Below are 17,288 nucleotides of genomic sequence, written 5' to 3'. Positions count from 1 at the left end.
GCCTGTATTAAATTCATGTTTCAGCTTATGTGTTTTTTGTCTGTCTCAATAGAATGTAAAGTCTGTACATATGAGATAATATGGTAGTGGGACATATCACATTAATTGGCTGTTTCCCTGATACCCAGAATAGCAGTTGGTACACTGTAGATACTCAGTAAACACATTTTAATTGAATGATAAATGACAAATACAATTGTAGATATTTAAAGTGTGCAATGTGGTGATGTGATATACATATACACTGTGAAATGATTACCAAGGTCAAGATAATTAAGACATCCACAACCTCATAGTTAACTCTTTTTGTGTGTGTGTGGTGAGAATGCTTATAAGATCTACTCTCAGCAAATTTTAAATATACAATATTATATTATTAACTATGGTCACTGTGAGTGTACTAGATCCTTGAAGAGACGTCTGAACACCCATGTTCACTGCAGCGTTATTCACAATAGCCACAGTATGGAAACAACCTAAAAGTCCTTTGATGGACGAATGAATAAAGGAAAAGTTGTATATGTTCATATTGGTATATTATTCAGCCATAAAAAGGAAATTCTGCCATTTGTGAAAATATGGATAAACTTGGAGGACGTTATGCTAAGTGAAGTAAGCCAGAGAGAGAAAGACAAATACTACATCGTATCATTTATATGTAGACTCAAAAAAAGGAAAAGAAAATCAATTTCTCATGAACAGAGAATAAAATGGTGGTTGACAGGGGCTGGGCCAGAGGGAATGGAGAGAAATACGTCAAAGGGTACAAATTTTCAGTTATAAGAAGAATAAATAATACTTTTTTTTTTTTTTTTTTTTTTGCAGTACGCGGGCCTCTCACTGTTGTGGCCTCTCCCGTTGCGGAGCACAGGCTCCGGGCGCGCAGGCTCAGCGGTCATGGCTCACGGGTCCAGCCGCTCCGTGGCATGTGAGATCTTCCCGGACCGGGGCACAAACCCGTGTCCCCTGCATCAGCAGGCGGACTCTCAACCACTGCGCCACCAGGGAAGCCCTAAATAATACTTTTAAATGAATCAAGGAGAAAAGTGAGAGGGTAATACTGGGTAAGAGTATTAGGCTGTGTCACATGTGCTGGAGACAACCCAGTGAACTTGTCCACAGAGCCCTCCCCCCACCCACCGCCACCACCAGAAGCTCCTGCCGGTCGTCAGCCCGGGACGTTAGAAGATTTTCCCACAAGAGGGAGGCCAGTACCAGTCCCTGCGCTCCTTCTTCATTTGTGCTGGACAAGCAATGGGTACTGCTTTGACTTTCATCTGCTATGACCTTCATAAGGATTAAAGTAGGCAATTTGCTGTCATTTGGATAACTGAGACACAGTAACAGACCTCATTATTTCTCATTTTCTCCTGAAAAACACAATTCTCAAAGTCTGGAAGCTGTGATGAGTGAGGAGACAAAACTGCAAAATTTCCAAAGCGCATCCCTTCCTCTGGCATATATGTCAAGGTGAGGATCCTCGCCTTCCCTCCTAACCGGCCCCTGGTATTTGCACCCAGACTGGACGCTCACCGCTCTTTCTCTCTCCAGACTCTTCGCTGGCCAGACACTGTGCCCTTGCGTGAGTGCGAGAGCAGCCACTGGAGCCTAATGCCAGTCAGGGCAAAGCAATCCAGACCCTGGGAACTCACAGCCCCCAATCCAGGGCCTCAGTGTCCACAGCGGCCTCAGACACAAGTCCCCAGACTTGATGGGACACAGTCCTGTGAGAGCCAGAGGACATGGTCTCCTGCTAGGCTGCCATTTCTCTACTCCCCCGCTCATTCTGGGCCCTACAGCAGCTCCTCTGGACATTCTCTGCACTCCCCTCTCTTCTTTCCTTCATTCCCTGTGGCCCAATTCCACCTGGAGAGAGTCCCAGACATCTGCCCCACCCACCATGTCTCTACAAGCCTGTCCTTTGGGATTAATTGCCTGGACCCAGGGTAATGTTGTCATCAAGTCTTTATGGATGAGGAAGAAAGAGCAACAGCTCCTTGTTTATAGCAAGATATTAGTGGATCTAAAGTGGAACCAGACCCTGTTGAGTACTGGGGGAGCAGGCAAGGGAAGCCAACACAGACAGCTGGACTTTTAAAAAGGCATAGAGAGTGAGACATTTCAGGGCAAGAAGAGATCTGAGTTGGGAGAGATAAAAAAACCTACTGAACCTGAGGAGAACATTGTCAGCCCAAGTGCTGGACCAAGAGAGCCACAAAGGGGAGAGCCTCTGCAGGGGACTGGTCCCTAAGGCCTCCCATCAGCTGTCATGTCTAGGAAGACCAGAGGAGTCAGGGTCCTCTTCTGTAACCCAGGATGTGTCGCCCCCCGGCATTCCTGGGTGCTTCGATGTATCCAGAGATGCAACAGGGGAACTCTATGCATTGGGGTTAGTCAATTTGTCCAAAATAGCACAGAGGAATTAGAAAAGAAGTACTTGATTTTTGCTGATCCCATTGGAAGTGTGTCCCAGCATTGTAACCAGGCTCCAGGTTCCCGGAGAGGTGATGTTGGTGGGCTGCAGAAAGAGAGGGCTGCCAAGTCAGTTCATGCTGGGAGGGGGAACTGGACGCACAGAAATATGCTAACCCCCTGAACAAAGACCCTGGAGCAATGTTTTAGGATGTCACTTGGGATCGTGTGACTGGAGAAGCGGGAAGGACAACCCCCTGATGGGCTCAGGGAGCTGCTCCGACCTGGGCAGCAAACAAGGTCATGAAACAGGCAATCAGGACAGGGTAGAAATGTCAAATCCAGGCTTCTCACCAGACCCCAGGCGTCCTGCAGGCTCCGAATTGGGTGGGAAGGACGGCACCTCTGTGCACATGTGCTCCCTCCTCCTCGCCGCCCAGTATGTCCCCTGAGCAAACAGGCTCTGTGTGGAGTTGGACAGAGGAGGTCCCCTCTACTCAGGGGGAAGGGAGAGGGCTGGGCTTTTATAATTTCTAGAACATTCCAACACTCTGACCCCTCATAGCTCCTTCGATTTCACAGAAACTGGGAAACATCCCCAGCTTGGAGTCTGCAGTTTCCCCCTTTCCACTGACATCATGTGAAGTCCGTCAGTCAGTCCTTCCTAACACTCAGGGGACCTTCTGAACCCCTCACCTGAGGGAATCTACCAGTTATTCACTGGATGGAAGTGGGCAGGTTTCTATCCCAAGCCCAGACCCAGGTCCACCAGGCTAAAAATGGAGAAAGAGCAGTGAACCTTTCATTTCCTGTGAAGGTTAATCGAGGTGGTGGATAAAAAGTGCTGACACCATTGCTCACCACGTTGTATTCAATAAACAGAGATGTTTGTGATTATCATTGTTACTAATCTCACTCTATTGCAGCTTATTAATAAAAGGGTTTGGTGGCCTGGGAGTTAAAATACCTATTGAGTACAATCCAGTTTAACCTAATTTTATGCACAAGACATTTATACCCATAGCAGGAATGTGGTGAAAGGAATCTTCCGGAAAGATATCAAGGTGGAAAACACTCTTCAAAACTCCTAGCCTTCTTTGGCTGTTTTATAATTGAATTACTTGGACATCACAGTGAATGGAGGAAAGGAAGGCATGAAGGACTCTTAGGGGTGGAGGGAGGGTCACACTTTCTTTGTATCCTGAAACTGGAGAAAAAAATCTCCATGTGATGAAGCCCGGGGTGGGAGTCACCCATGAGCAGATCCTTAAAAACCAAATATAGCTTCTGAACTTTGTAGGGAAATGTGTTGGTATTTGTGAAGAGTGCTTAATATGAGAAGAGCAGAATTTTATTTCTGAGGCTAACGATGTCACTTTGGTCAGAATTTCTGCTGAACTTTCCTAATTTTGAGGAAATAGTAATTATCATAATATGCGTGGAAAGGGGCCAATGAGATTATGGTTTGGCTACCAAGCCCCCAGGAAAATGGCTGGAGCAAATTGCCATTGGGGAGCGTCCTCTGCAGGAAGAACCTAAAAGAAAATGTTTACTGGTAGCAGCCACCACGATGAGGACAGGGTTTGGTGCACCTTATCCACGTTCATGTCTCCCCTCGTATCCAAGTTCCCGAACAGCCCACAGTGCGCACCCTCAGTGGCTCTCAGTCTTGGAAATGTCTGACTTCCCAGGGCTCCCAGCCTCTCCCTCTGCTCACATTCTCATATTTAATCTTTTCATGCCAGTTTGCTGTGCTGATCCCATCTTTCTGGGAGGAAACACCTCAAACAAACACTGGTTCCCTTTTTAATTTCTAAACTCCACCCAGAGAAAAGTCTTTTAGTCTCCATTTTCCCAGGAGAAAAGGAATATACCCATACTATACACTGTTGATTCCTTCAGAGTGTCCCTTTAGGAATGCCCAGCTCTACACTGCCCAGTCTCCGCCCTTCCTTCTTATTGTGATTTTGACCTGACCTGCTTCAGAGAAGCCCTGACTTAAGCCCCGAGTGCCAAGCATATCCCCCATTGCATTTCCCTTGCTCCCTGAATAGGCTCATGATCTGCTATGTTTCTTATATAACACCTAAGTGACAACTTGATGCAGATAGAAGTTTATGTTGTTTCCTTTGGGAATGACATCACCAAAGTTTTATAATGTTTTAATTGTTGGACATCTTGATGAGTTTGATCTGCGCAAAGATTCTCCAACAATGATGCTTTCTAGTTTTGTTGTTTCTGTCCAATATCAGGAACCAATAATCTCTTCCCACACCCATGGCTATAACTGACCCTATTAGGAAAACTCAATCCATGTTTGTGCAGTGAATCAATGATTGAGTCCTTGAATCCCCTACCCCCATTTATTCCCTCCTGAATGAAAATGAGATTCAATCAATTCATCAGGATGTAGGCGAAGATCCAATCATGATTAACCTGATGGACAGTCTGGAATCTAATCAGGCATCGCTTTCTGGTTGGTTGTTAGTAGTTGGAAATGGGGAAGACATGATTAGAAAGGCCTATAAAAGCCTCAGGCATCAAAGAAGAGATGCAGAAACTTCTTCCTCTGGAGTCACTGTCTGGGTTCTCCACCCGGTCTTAGGACTGAGCACCCTGCCAACCACATCAGAGCTGGTAAGTTATAGACCTCAGTCAAGGACACTCTCCTCTTATGTATGGTCAGCTGGTCTTGAACTGTGCCATGTAGCTCAGGATGGCAGGGAGAGCGGTATCTTTAGTTATTTCTTTTCCGATGAACAAATTTAATGCTTTGGTTTTGCCTCTCAGTGTAGTTTTGCCTCACTCTCAACATTTTGATTTGTCCTTTGGTTTATATCATTTTTAATTATCTTAACCAAGATGATTTTCCTTTTAATGAAAACATCTAACTGTTTAGAATTTTATTTCTTGACATTTACAATATTTAGTCTGTACACAAAAGAGCATTCATTTTAGGTGTATGTCCTTCATCTTTTCCAGCCCAAGTTAACAGTGGGAATTGTGGATGGAGGCTGTGTTGGACCACATGATGCTCTTATTCCCATAGTTTTAGGGACCTAAGTGATTTTCTAAAAGTTTTCACCAAAAAGATTAGGGTCAGCCTTCAGGCTCGTGGTACCCACTTCCCAGTGCAATACAATTAAGCAAAGTAGTGAATGGAAATGAATGGACAAGTCGTTGGTTTTCTACCTCCTTGGAAGGAGGCTTGCTCTGGTTCCTGTAGAGGCAGCGTTATGGATTTGTGCCCACAGAGACTAGAGCAGAATTCTGCTATACAGAGGCTTTTCCACTACTGTGGGAGCAGTGATTTGGCTATGAGTTTGTTCCTCTGCAGGGTGAGAAGACAGATTAAGGGGTGCTCATGCTTGACTGAGAAAGATGCCTTGTTCCCTGCAAGTTTCCACAGGATTCCTTTTGGAGCAGAGTCAGAATGACTGTCTGGAACCCACCCAGACTCCTGGGCCTGGCGGGAATGAGCCTGCTGAGGGATGAGACCTCGGTCATCTCCATTGTGGAGTATCTGCCCACCGAGCTCTTCCCACCACTGTTCATTTTGGCCTTCTATGGGAGACACAGTGAGGCCCTGAAGGCCATGGTGCAAGCCTGGCCCTTTGTCCGCCTGCCTCTGGGGGGTCTGATGCAGACGCCTCACCGGGGGACCTTACAAGCAGTGTTGGACGGTATTGATGTCCTAGTCGCCCAGCAGGATCGCCCCAGGTGAGTCTGATCCAGGTATCCTGGTAGAGTCCTAGACATCCTTGAGAGGCAGCTGGTGTCATAAGAGTGGATGGCCGGTTGATGGACTAGAGGCTTCTGATGATGCCAAAGGAAGAGGCTCAGAGGCCTTGGCCATTGCTGAGTTCCAGAAATGTAGGAGTACCTAAGATGAAAGGGCACCTGAAGGAACATATCCCCACATCTTTCTAGTGATGCCTAAGGTACTAGAAGTGGAGAACCAGGAAGGATGGAAGGGGAAACAAGATGGAGGAAGGTGAGGCGGAGAGGGAAGAAGAGGGCAAGGCAGCAGGTGATGTCAGGGATGAGAAGTAAAAGCTCAGGTGGGAAATGAGTGCTGCCTAAATGCTGAGACTGTGGCTTCATTCAGTGTGGATCTTAAACCATCGCTGCCAACCTGCTGTTTCCCCACAGGAGGTGCAAGCTGCGGGTGCTGGATTTAAGAAATACCAGCCAGGACTTCTGGAGACTGTGGTCTGGATACAGGGTCCATGGATGTTCAAGCTCACTGATGGCACAAGTGGCTGAGGACAGGTCAAAGGCAGAGCAGTCCTTGGCTCCCGTGGTGGTGTTCATAGAACTTCACCTCAAAGAAAGGACCATGGATAGATTCCTCACCTACCTCATCAGGTGGGTGGAGGAGAGGAAAGCTTCCATACACCTGTGCTGTAAGAAACTGAAGATACTTTCAATGCCCATGGAAAATATTATGAAGGTCCTGAGTATGGTGCAACTGGACTGCATCCAGGAGGTGCAAGTGAACTGCACCTGGCATCTGTCCACCCTGGCCGTGTTTGCTCCTCTCCTGGGCCAGATGAATAAAGTGCAGAGACTCCTTCTCTCCCACATCCACGTCTCTGCACTTGACGAGCAGGAACAGCAGCACGTTGTCCAAATTACCTCTCAGTTCCTCAGGCTGCACCACCTCCGGGATCTCTGCATGGAATCTCCCTCCTTCCTTGAAGGCTGTCTGGATGAGATGCTCAGGTGAGTGTGCACCACTGACCAGGTAATGATGAACACAACACTAGAATGTGAAACACACTGTCCGCTTTGCTGCTCTATCCTGAAGTGTGGTATCACATAACCATACAAATCAAGGTAGGGACCCAAACTGGGATAGGGGCTCTGGAAAGGGACGCCATGCTAGGAAGATATAGACTAGAGGTTAGGATCTAGTGGGTGTGAGTATGTGATTTCTTCTTTAGGAAGCGATACCTTTGTTTAGATGACTTAGGAAAATAGGGGGCCTTAAAGAATGAAAACTCCATCAGGTCTGAACATTTCTAAATGGAAGCTCTGTGCTCATCAGTTCTATGACCACATTGAGCCTGTCTCAGATTCCCTGTCTGTAAAAGGTTGTTTTTTGCTCCAGATAAGGTACTTAATATATGGAAAATGTGTGATTCTGGAGATGCTGGTAATAGAGCAGGAGCCAAAGGGATAATAAAAATTGGAAGGTCGTTTGCAGATGATGCAGGGATGTAACTAAGGCCCTGTAGACCGGCAACCCCAGCTGATGTCGTGAGATCTTGCCCACGCTGGTCCACTATGCATGTCACCCAGAAGCCTCACCTGGCCTGAGGTATGGGTGCCTGTGGCCCACGCATGGGCTGAAGGAAGCCTGAGTAGGAAGAGTTTTAGGGATGTCACTTACTATTAAAATTCAGTGATGCCCACTCTTGGTTGACACACGGTGTCAGGCTCTCCTCTGAGTATGTTCTAGTGCATTCCATTATCTTCATTCATCCTCAAAAGAAAGTGGAGTATGTTGTACCCTTTTAGCAGATTAGGAAAGAAGGCTTTCAGGGTTCTGTGGACTTGATCCAGTCACACAAAGAAGGTGAAAGATCTCAGGATAAAATGAGACTGCGCATTCTGGGTATTGATCATTATCAGATGGTGAGACCAAACTTAGCCTTGGACAGATCACTTGTCTCCCACCTTAAGTTCACTTTCCACCCCAGTTTCTAAGACGTAATTCCTCTTTTTCTCCCCAGGTGTCTGACAAACCCCTTGGACAACCTTGCAATAACTCACTGCCTCCTTTCGGATTCAGACTTGAGCCATCTGTCCCAGTGTCCGAACATCAGTCAGCTAAAGGGCCTGGATCTGAGTGGCATCACCCTGACCTACTCGAGTCCTGAGCTCCTCCCAGTTCTGTTGGAGAAAGTTGCAGCCACCCTCCAGGAACTGTATTTAGAGCAATGTGGGATCATGGACTCTCACCTCGAGACCATCCTGCCGCCCCTGAGCCGCTGCTCCCAGCTCATGTTCTTTAGCCTGCGTGGAAACCTCATCTCCATGGCCGTCATGGAGAAGCTGCTGCGACACACCTCCGGGCTGCCCAGTTTAAGTCAGGAGCTATATCCTGTCCCTCAGGAGAGTTACAGCTCTCAGCGAATCCTCCAACCTGGGAGACTTGCACAGTGTCGGGCTGAACTGTTTGAGATTCTGCGAGTCTTAGGACGTCCCAGGATCATTTGGATTAGTTCCAGCCCCTGTCTGCACTGTGGAGATAACACATTCTCTCATCCCCAGCCCATCGTATACCGCTGAAATCCCCCTAACTACTTGGGTACGTCTAAAAGCTTTCTTCTGAGCACTTGGAAACTGATATCTAGGACATAGTTGAATCGTAAAGGGAAAACAGACCCAGGGTTTCAGATATCTGCTCAATGTAAATGTGAAAAGAAAAAGTGATTAAGCGAGGGTGCAGGATTGCAGAGGGAAAAGTTAACTCTGACAGGTAATAGGCCTTTAGGGGACATGTGTCCTATAGAGTCAGAAATATGAATCTAAGTTTCTTTAGGTGGATTCGAGCTTGAGACACATGTTGGAGCTCTCCCTGGGTGGATTTTGTAAAGAAATGGTCAGAAATAAAGAGACCCTCAGTGTAAACTGACTGCTGCCCTCCATGATGTATTATTCAGCTTTCTCAGTTTATAACTCAGCAAACTCCAGTTACTGATGGAAAAAAAAAAAAAAGGCACTGAGTTGTCTGTGATCTGAAACGTTACCATTCAAGCAAGTTCTTTATTCTGTCTGGGGCATCTCTTTCTTCCATCCTTATTTCTGTGGCTGCCCAGTAGGTTAATACACACAAAAGTGAACATACTCAGTGGTCAATGAGCCACTGGAATGAGAGTTCTTGGCAGGGCCCTCACTGCTCTCTCAGACCATGACCCTGGATATGAGCAGCCCTCATGGTTCTCCTTGTGGGTCCAGATGTCTCAGCCAGGGCAGGAAGGGCGTGGGGAGGGCATAAGAGAGATCGGAGTCATCTCTTGTGATAGACATTCTGAGCCTCAGGTCTCCTAGGCCACCTGTTGGTAGATCAGACCAGAGGATAAAAATTAGTTTGGTAAGCAGGACTCTACAGTTCAGTATTAAAAAAATAAATTAGGGCTTCCCTGATGGCGCAGGGGTTGAGAATCTGCCTGCTAATGCAGGGGACACGGGTTCGAGCCTTGGTCTGGGAAGATCCTACATGCCGCGGAGCAACTAGAAGCCTTGGCCATTGCTGAGTTCCAGAAATGTAGGAGTACCTAAGATGAAAGGGCACCTGAAGGAACATATCCCCACATCTTTCTAGTGATGCCTAAGGTACTAGAAGTGGAGAACCAGGAAGGATGGAAGGGGAAACAAGATGGAGGAAGGTGAGGCGGAGAGGGAAGAAGAGGGCAAGGCAGCAGGTGAGCTACAACTACTGAGCCTGCGCGAGCTACAACTACTGAGCCTGCGCGTCTGGAGCCTGTGCTCTCTAACAAGAGAGACCGCGATAGTGAGAGGCCCGCGCACCGCGATGAAGAGTGGCCCCCGCTTACCACAACTAGAGAAAGCCCTCGCACGGAAACGAAGACGCAACACAGCAAAAATAAATTAATTAATAAACTCCTACCCCCAACATCTAAAAAAATAATAATTAATTAATTATTTTTTTAAAAAACACAAAAAACAATCCAAAACCCTGCTGCTATGTAAATGTCAGTTGACTAAATCATTGTGCTGTGATCTATCTATTAAAGATATGTGTCATTTTAAAATTATAAAAAATATTTAGTACTTTTAAAGAATAGATGTGGATTTAAAAAAATGTTTTATTTGGTTTGGAGCCTCAAAACAAATAGGATTTTAAAATCGATTTTAAAAATCAATGAACACGGATTATTTTTCTCCCTTAAAAATATTTAGAATAATCAAATTTTAGAGCTGGAAGGATTACAGTTATAGTTTTTAAAGTAGACTTTATTTTTCAGAGCAGTTTTAGATTCATAGTAAAGCTGAGCAGGAAGTACCGAGAGTTCCCATCTAACTGCTGCCCCTATACGTGCACAGCCACTCTATTGGCATCTCCACCACAGGAATACATTTGTTATAATTCTCGAACATACACTGAGACATCATTATCACCCAAATTTCATAGTTTACACTGAGGTTCACTCTTGGAGTTGTATATTCTATGAGTTTTGGCAAATATTTAGTTGTAATGTCCTACAGAGTAGTTCTACTGCCCTAAAAATCCTCTTTGCTATTTATCCTTCCATTCCTGCAACCCTGGCAACCACTGATCTTTTTGCTTTCCCCAGAGCTTTGCTTTTTCTAAAATATTATATAAATGGAATTATCTGGTATGTAGCCTTTTCGGATTGGCTTCTCAGTTAGTAATAAGCATGTAAGTTTCCTCCATGTCTTTTCATGTTTTGATAATATTCCATCGTCTGAATATACCAGAGTTTATTTATTCATTCATCTACTGAAGGACATCTTGGTTGCTTCCTTGGTTTGCTGCTATAAGCATCTGTGTGCACATTTGATATGGACATAAGTTTTCAACACATTTGGGTAGATACCAAGGAGTGAGATTGCTGGTTCATATGAAAAAGGTGTGTATTGGGCTTCCCTGGTGGTGCAGTGGTTGAGAGTCCGCCTGCCAATGCAGGGGACACGGGTTCATGCCTCGGTCCGGGAAGATCCCACATGCCACGGAGCTGCTAGGCCCGTGAGCCATGGCCGCTGAGCCTGCGCGTCCGGAGCCTGTGCTCTGCAACGGGAGAGGCCACAACAGTGAGAGGCCCGCGTACCGCCAAAAAAAAAAAATATATATATATATATATATATATATACACATATATAAATAAATAAATAAGGTGTGCATTGCAATTATTTTTCTCCTTTGACAATTTTACCTGTTAGAGATTGTCTCATAAAGGGCAGGGACTGTGACTCTATCACCCTGTGATCCCACAACTGAAAAAAAAAAGCCTGGTGTGGCAGTAAATGCTTCTTACTGGGGGTGCATGGACATCATTGACATCAGTTTATACCCAAATGTTATTTTTCACTGCAGTGCAAATTTGGGGGAAATCAACATTAGCTGTCTACCAATTACATAAATTAATTGGATATGGAAGCAACAGACCTTGTGTGCGTGTGAATTGAACATGGAAGTGTAACTAAGCAGGACACTGTGAGGCCGTCCCAGGGCAGATGCCCCCATGTTCTCCTCCTGCCTCTCGTTTGTAGAAAACACTTAGCTTCCTAGGCCTTCCCTGAATTCCAAAGAAAAACTTAATCAGAAAATAAGAGACAATGGGGAAACAGTGAAGCAAGACAAATAATAATAGTTTAGACATTAATCAAATTCAAGGACTTTTAAAACCTCTTGATGTGGAGTCAAGATGGCAGAATAGGAGGATGTGGAGTTCGCCTCTCCCCACAAGTACATCAAGACTACATCTATGATGGAACGGTTCTCACAGAGCACCTGCTGAACACTAGCAGAGGACCTTGGACACCTAAAAGGACGAGAAAAATACCCAGGCAACCAGGTAAGATGAAAAAAGGGGAAAAAAAAGAAAAGAGAAAATGGGATGGGACCTGCACCTTTGAGGGGGGAACCTAAAGGAGACGAGAGGTTCCTACACCCAGGGAAGCCCCCTCACTGACGGGAAGATCAGCTGGGACAGAAGGGAAGCTTTGCGGACTCAGAGGACAGCGTAGCAACCGGTCTGTGGCAGGCAGGACAGAGTAAGACCTACACTGAAAGTCCATGCCATGGCCCTGCACACCCCAGCCTGAGATGTGTCTGCTATTGTGGTTGGAGGCTGGGTTCTGGAACGTGGGGTTTGGAGAGCAAACACAGTGAGGGGACTGCTGTTGGCTGCAAAGAGACAGCCTGAAGACACAGGAGTAAGGCGCTCCACAACCAGGAATGTTCGTGGAAGAAGCCTGGACCACCATAAAAGCAGGGTGCCACTACTGAGTTGCACACAAGGGGTGGGCCCCCCATGGGAGCCCTCTTCCACACATGCTGACCCCTGCCTCCATGGGCACAAGGAGCAGCTCCCACCTGAGCAGGCTCACACTCCCCACCTGCTGCCGCCTCCACTGTCCACCTGGGTGGGCACATGTGCTCTGGGGCAGCATCTGGAGCAGATGCTGGTGGGAGGCTGACAAGCAGAGGTGCGGCTGAAACCACAGCTGAACTCCACCAGCTGTGCGACTATGGAAGAAGAGCTGAAATCTCTCGGTGCAACTGAGGTGGGATTGAAACCACAGCTGAGCTCCAGGGGCCGTGCAACTAAGGAAGAAGAGCTGAAATCTTTCTGTGCAACTGTAGGAACCACGGATTTACACACCCACGGCCAGCTTTGTAAACTCAGCGCCTGCAGAACATCTGAACAAATGAGTGCTCCTGCCGCTGAGACTGGTCTAGCTTTAGCAGCTGTGGTCTTTGTGGACATGTACACATGGGGATTGGTTCAGGCCAGAATCTGAGCTGCCACTATAGCTCCCACAGCAGGTCCAGGTACATGATTACTGCAGTCCTGGGACCTGACTTTGGTGGATCTGCACTGGTAGCCTGGTGAAAACAACACCTGACAGACATCAGGACCAATTGCCGGCATACCCACAGTTAGGTGGGGCTGAGAGCTATTCCAAAAGCAGTGTAATGTGTTGGCCAGCACAATGGGTGAAAAGTGACAACAGAGTACCCTCACAGGTGAACATCTCCAGAGGAGGAAAACTCCGTGGCTTCTCTCCCAGTGGGAGTACTCCAATCCCACCTACCTCACACACAGATCAGAAACATAGCTCAGAAACAGATTTGGGGGCCTCTACTCCAACAACTATGGAGCAAGCCCTGCCCCTGACAGGGTAGTGACAACCACAGAGTAAAAAGGAGGCCCCTTTCAATATCCAGTGCAGGCTCAGGTCACCACAACATCAGTCACACCTCCTGTCAATGGGATAATAACCAGCATACACTGAGGAAAGAGGAGGCAGATATACATATTAAAAACAGCCCTCACATCAAAAAATATTAAAACCATGCTGGCTACACAGGGACATTCCCACCTAAAAAAATGCCCTCCAAGACAGTCTGGGGGCCAGGAATTGAAAGGAAGAACCCCCAGAGCATTTGGCTTTGAAGGCCAGTGGGGCCTGAATGCAATAGCTCCACAGGGCTGGGAGAAACTGAGTCTCCACTCTTGGAGGGTGCACACAAGAACTCACAGGCACTGTGACCCAGCACAAAGCAATACTTCCATAGGAACCAGGGTAGGCCTAACTAGGGGTCCTGGAGGGTCTCCTAGGTTGGTGGGGGGTGGCTGTAACTCACTGTGGGGGCAAGGACACAGGCCACAGAGGCCCCAGGGAATACTGATCAGTGTGAACTCTCCCAGAGGTCCCCGTTTTGGTACCAAGACTTGGTCCCACCCAATAGCCTACAGGCTCTCAGGCCAAACAACCAGCAAAACAGGAACACAGCCCCACCCATCAGCAAACAGGCTGCATAAAGTCGTACTGTTCTCACAACTACCTCAAAACACACTCCTTGACACAGCCTGCCCACCGGAGGGACAAGACCCAGTTCCACCCACCAGAGGGCAAGCACCATCCTCCCCCACTGAGAAGTCTGCATAAGCCCATGGACCAACCTCACCCACCAGGGGGCAGACACCAGAAGCAAGAGGAACTACGATCCTGCAGCCTGCAGAAAGGAAACCATGAACACAGAAAACTAGACAAAACATGAGAAACAGAGAAACATGTTGCAAATGAAGGAACAAAATAAAAACCCACAAGAAGAACTAAATGAAGAGGAGATAAGCAATCTACCTGAAAAAGAATTCAGAATAATAATAGTAAAGATGAACCAAAATCTTGATGAAAGAATGGAGGCACAGATCGAAAAGAAATGTTTAACAAGGACCTAGAAGAACTAAAGAACAAACAGTGATAAATGACACAATAACTGAAAATAAAAATACACTAGAAGGGATCAATAGCAGAATAACTAAGGCAGAAGAATGGATAAGTGAGCTGGAAGATAGAAGGGTGAAGATAACTGCCAGGGAGCAGAATAAAAAAAAAAAGAATGAAAAGAAATGAGGAGTCAGAGACCTCTGGAACAGCATTAAACACACCAACATTCAAATAATAGGTGTCACAGAAGAAGAGGAGAAAGAGAAAGGGTCTGTGAAAATATTTAAAGAGATTAGAGTCAAAAAATTCCCTAACATGGAAAGGAAATAGTCAATCAACTCCAGAAAGTACAGAGAGTCCCATACAGAATAAACACAAGAGAAACAGGTTGAGACACATGTTATTTAAACTAACAAAAATTAAATACAGAGAAAAATATTAAAAGAAGCAAGGGATGGGGCTTCCCTGGTGGTGCAGTGGTTGAGAGTCCGCCTGCCGATGCAGGGGACATGGGTTCGTGCCCTGGTCCGGGAAGATCCCACATGCTGCGGAGCGGCTGGGCCCGTGAGCCATGGCCGCTGAGCCTGCACATCCAGAGCCTGTGCTCCGCAATGGGAGAGGCCACAGCAGTGAGAGGCCTGCGTACTGCAAAAAAAAAAAAAAAAAAAAAAAAAAAGAAGCAAGGGAAAAGCAACAAATAACAAAGGGAATCCCCATAAGGTTATCATCTGATTTTTCAAAAGAAACTCTGTAGGCAAGAAGGGAGTGGTAAGATATATTTAAAGAAATGAAAGGGAAAAACGTACAATCAGTATTACTCTACCCAGCAAGGATCTCATTCAGATTCCACGGAGAAATCAAAAGCTTTACAGACAAGCAAAAGATAAGAGAATTCAACACTACAAAACCACCTTTACAACAAATGCTAAAGGAACATTTCTAGGCAGGAAACACAAGAGAAGAAAACAAAGACCTACAAAAAGAAACACAAAACAGTTAAGAAAATGGTAATAGGAACATACATATCAATAATTACCTTAAATGTAAATGGATTAAATGCTCCAACCAGAAGACACAGACTGGCTGAATGGATACAAAAACAGGACCTATATATATGCTGTCTACAAGAGACCCACTTCAAACCTAGGGATACATACCCACTGAAAGTGAGGGGATGGTAAAGATACTCGATGCAAATGGAAATCAAAAGAAAGCTGGAGTAGCAATACTCATATCAGATAAAATAGACTTTAAAATTAAGACTGTTACAAGAGACAAAGAAGGAAACAACACAATGATTAAGGGATCTATCCAAGAAGAAGATATAACAATTGTAAATATTTATGCATCCAACATAGGAGCACCTCAATACATAAGGCAAATGCTAACAGCCATAAAAAGGGAAACTCACAGTAACACAATAACACTGGAGGATTTTAACACCCCACTTATACCAATGGACAGATCATCCAGACAGAAAATAAATAAGGAAACGCAAGCCTTAAATGACACATTAGACCAGATAGACTTAATTGATATTTATAGAACTTTCCATCAGAAAACAGCAGAATACACTTTCTTCTCAAGTGCACACGGAACATTCTCCAGGATAGATCACATCCTGGGTCACAAATCAAGCCTCGGTAAGTTTAAGAAAATTGAACTCATATCAAGCATCTTTTCTGATCACAACACTATGAGATTAGAAATCAATTACAGGAAAAAAAAACTGTAAAAACACACAAACACATGGAGGCTAAACAACATGCTGCTAAATAACTAAGAGCTCACTGAAGAAATTAAAAAAATACCGCAATGACAATGAAAACATAACCTAAAACCTATGGGATGCAGCAAAAGCAGTTCTAAGAGGGAAGTTTATAGCAATACACTCCTACCTTAAGAAGCAAGAAACATCTCAAATGAACAACCTAACCTTACACCTAAAGCAACTAGAGAAAGAAGAACAAACAAAACCCAAAAGTTAGTAGAAGTAAAGAAATCTAAAGATCAGAGCAGAAATAAATGAAATAGAAACAAAGAAAACAATAGCAAAGATCAATCAAATTCAAAGTTGGTTCTTTGAGAAGATAAACAAAATTCATAAACCTTTAGCCAAACTCATCAAAAAAAAAAGGGAGAGGACTCAAATCAATAAAATTAGAAATAGAAAAGGAGAAATTGCAACTGACACCACAGAAATACAAAGGATCATAAGAAACTACTACAAGCAACTACATGCTAATAAAATGGACAACCTGGAAGAAATGGACAAATTCTTAGAAAGGTACAACCTTCCAAGACTGAACCAGGAATAAATAGAAAATGTGAACAGATCAATCACAAGTAATGAAATTGAAACTGTGATTAAAAAGCTTCCAACAGGGAGGGTGGGAGGGAGGGAGACGCAAGAGGGAAGAGCATATGTATATGTATAACTGATTCACTTTGTTATAAAGCAGAAACTAACACACCATTGTAAAGCAATTATAGTCCAATAAAGATGTTAAAAAAATGGTTAGCACCATTTTTAAAGTAAATATTGGTGCAATACGAAAAATAAATAAATAAGAGCATAAAAATAATAATAATAAAAAAGCTTCCAACAAATAAAAGTCCAGGACCATACGGCTTCACAGGCGAGTTCTATCAAACATTTAGAGAAGAGGTAACACTTATCCTTCTGAAACTATTCCACAAAATTGTAGAGGAAGAAACACTCCCAAGTTCATTCTACAAGGCACCATCATCCTGATAACAAAACCGGTGATATCACGAAAAGAAGAAAATTACAGATGAACATCACTGTTGAACATAAACACAGAAATCCTCAACAAAATAGAATCCTAGCAAACAGAATCCAACAACACATTAAAAGGATCATACACCATGATCAAGTGGGATTTATCCCAGGGATGCAAGGA

The 17,288-nt window shown here is 45.0% G+C and overlaps 1 protein-coding gene across 1 annotated transcript; it reads left to right on the top strand.

Moving 5' to 3' along the window:
• Positions 1-5,887: 5,887 nt before the first annotated feature.
• LOC132515610 (PRAME family member 8-like) lies at positions 5,888-8,709 on the top strand. Its single transcript, XM_060141975.1, has 3 exons — positions 5,888-6,132; positions 6,565-7,137; positions 8,151-8,709. The coding sequence occupies exons 1-3, from the start codon at positions 5,888-5,890 to the stop codon at positions 8,707-8,709; spliced, it is 1,377 nt and encodes a 458-aa protein (XP_059997958.1).
• Positions 8,710-17,288: the final 8,579 nt, after the last annotated feature.

Source organism: Lagenorhynchus albirostris, chromosome 2 (assembly GCF_949774975.1).
Source record: "Lagenorhynchus albirostris chromosome 2, mLagAlb1.1, whole genome shotgun sequence".
Lineage (NCBI taxonomy): Eukaryota > Metazoa > Chordata > Mammalia > Artiodactyla > Delphinidae > Lagenorhynchus > Lagenorhynchus albirostris.
This window is presented reverse-complemented; position numbering and strand designations above follow the sequence as displayed.

Coding starts and splice junctions, on each gene's coding strand:
- LOC132515610 (XM_060141975.1), top strand. CDS start 5,888: ATGAGCCTGCTGAGGGATGAGACCTCGGTCATCTCCATTGTGGAGTAT. Junction 6,133..6,564: donor GCCCAGCAGGATCGCCCCAG/GTGAGTCTGATC, acceptor GTTTCCCCACAG/GAGGTGCAAGCTGCGGGTGC. Junction 7,138..8,150: donor TGTCTGGATGAGATGCTCAG/GTGAGTGTGCAC, acceptor TTTTCTCCCCAG/GTGTCTGACAAACCCCTTGG.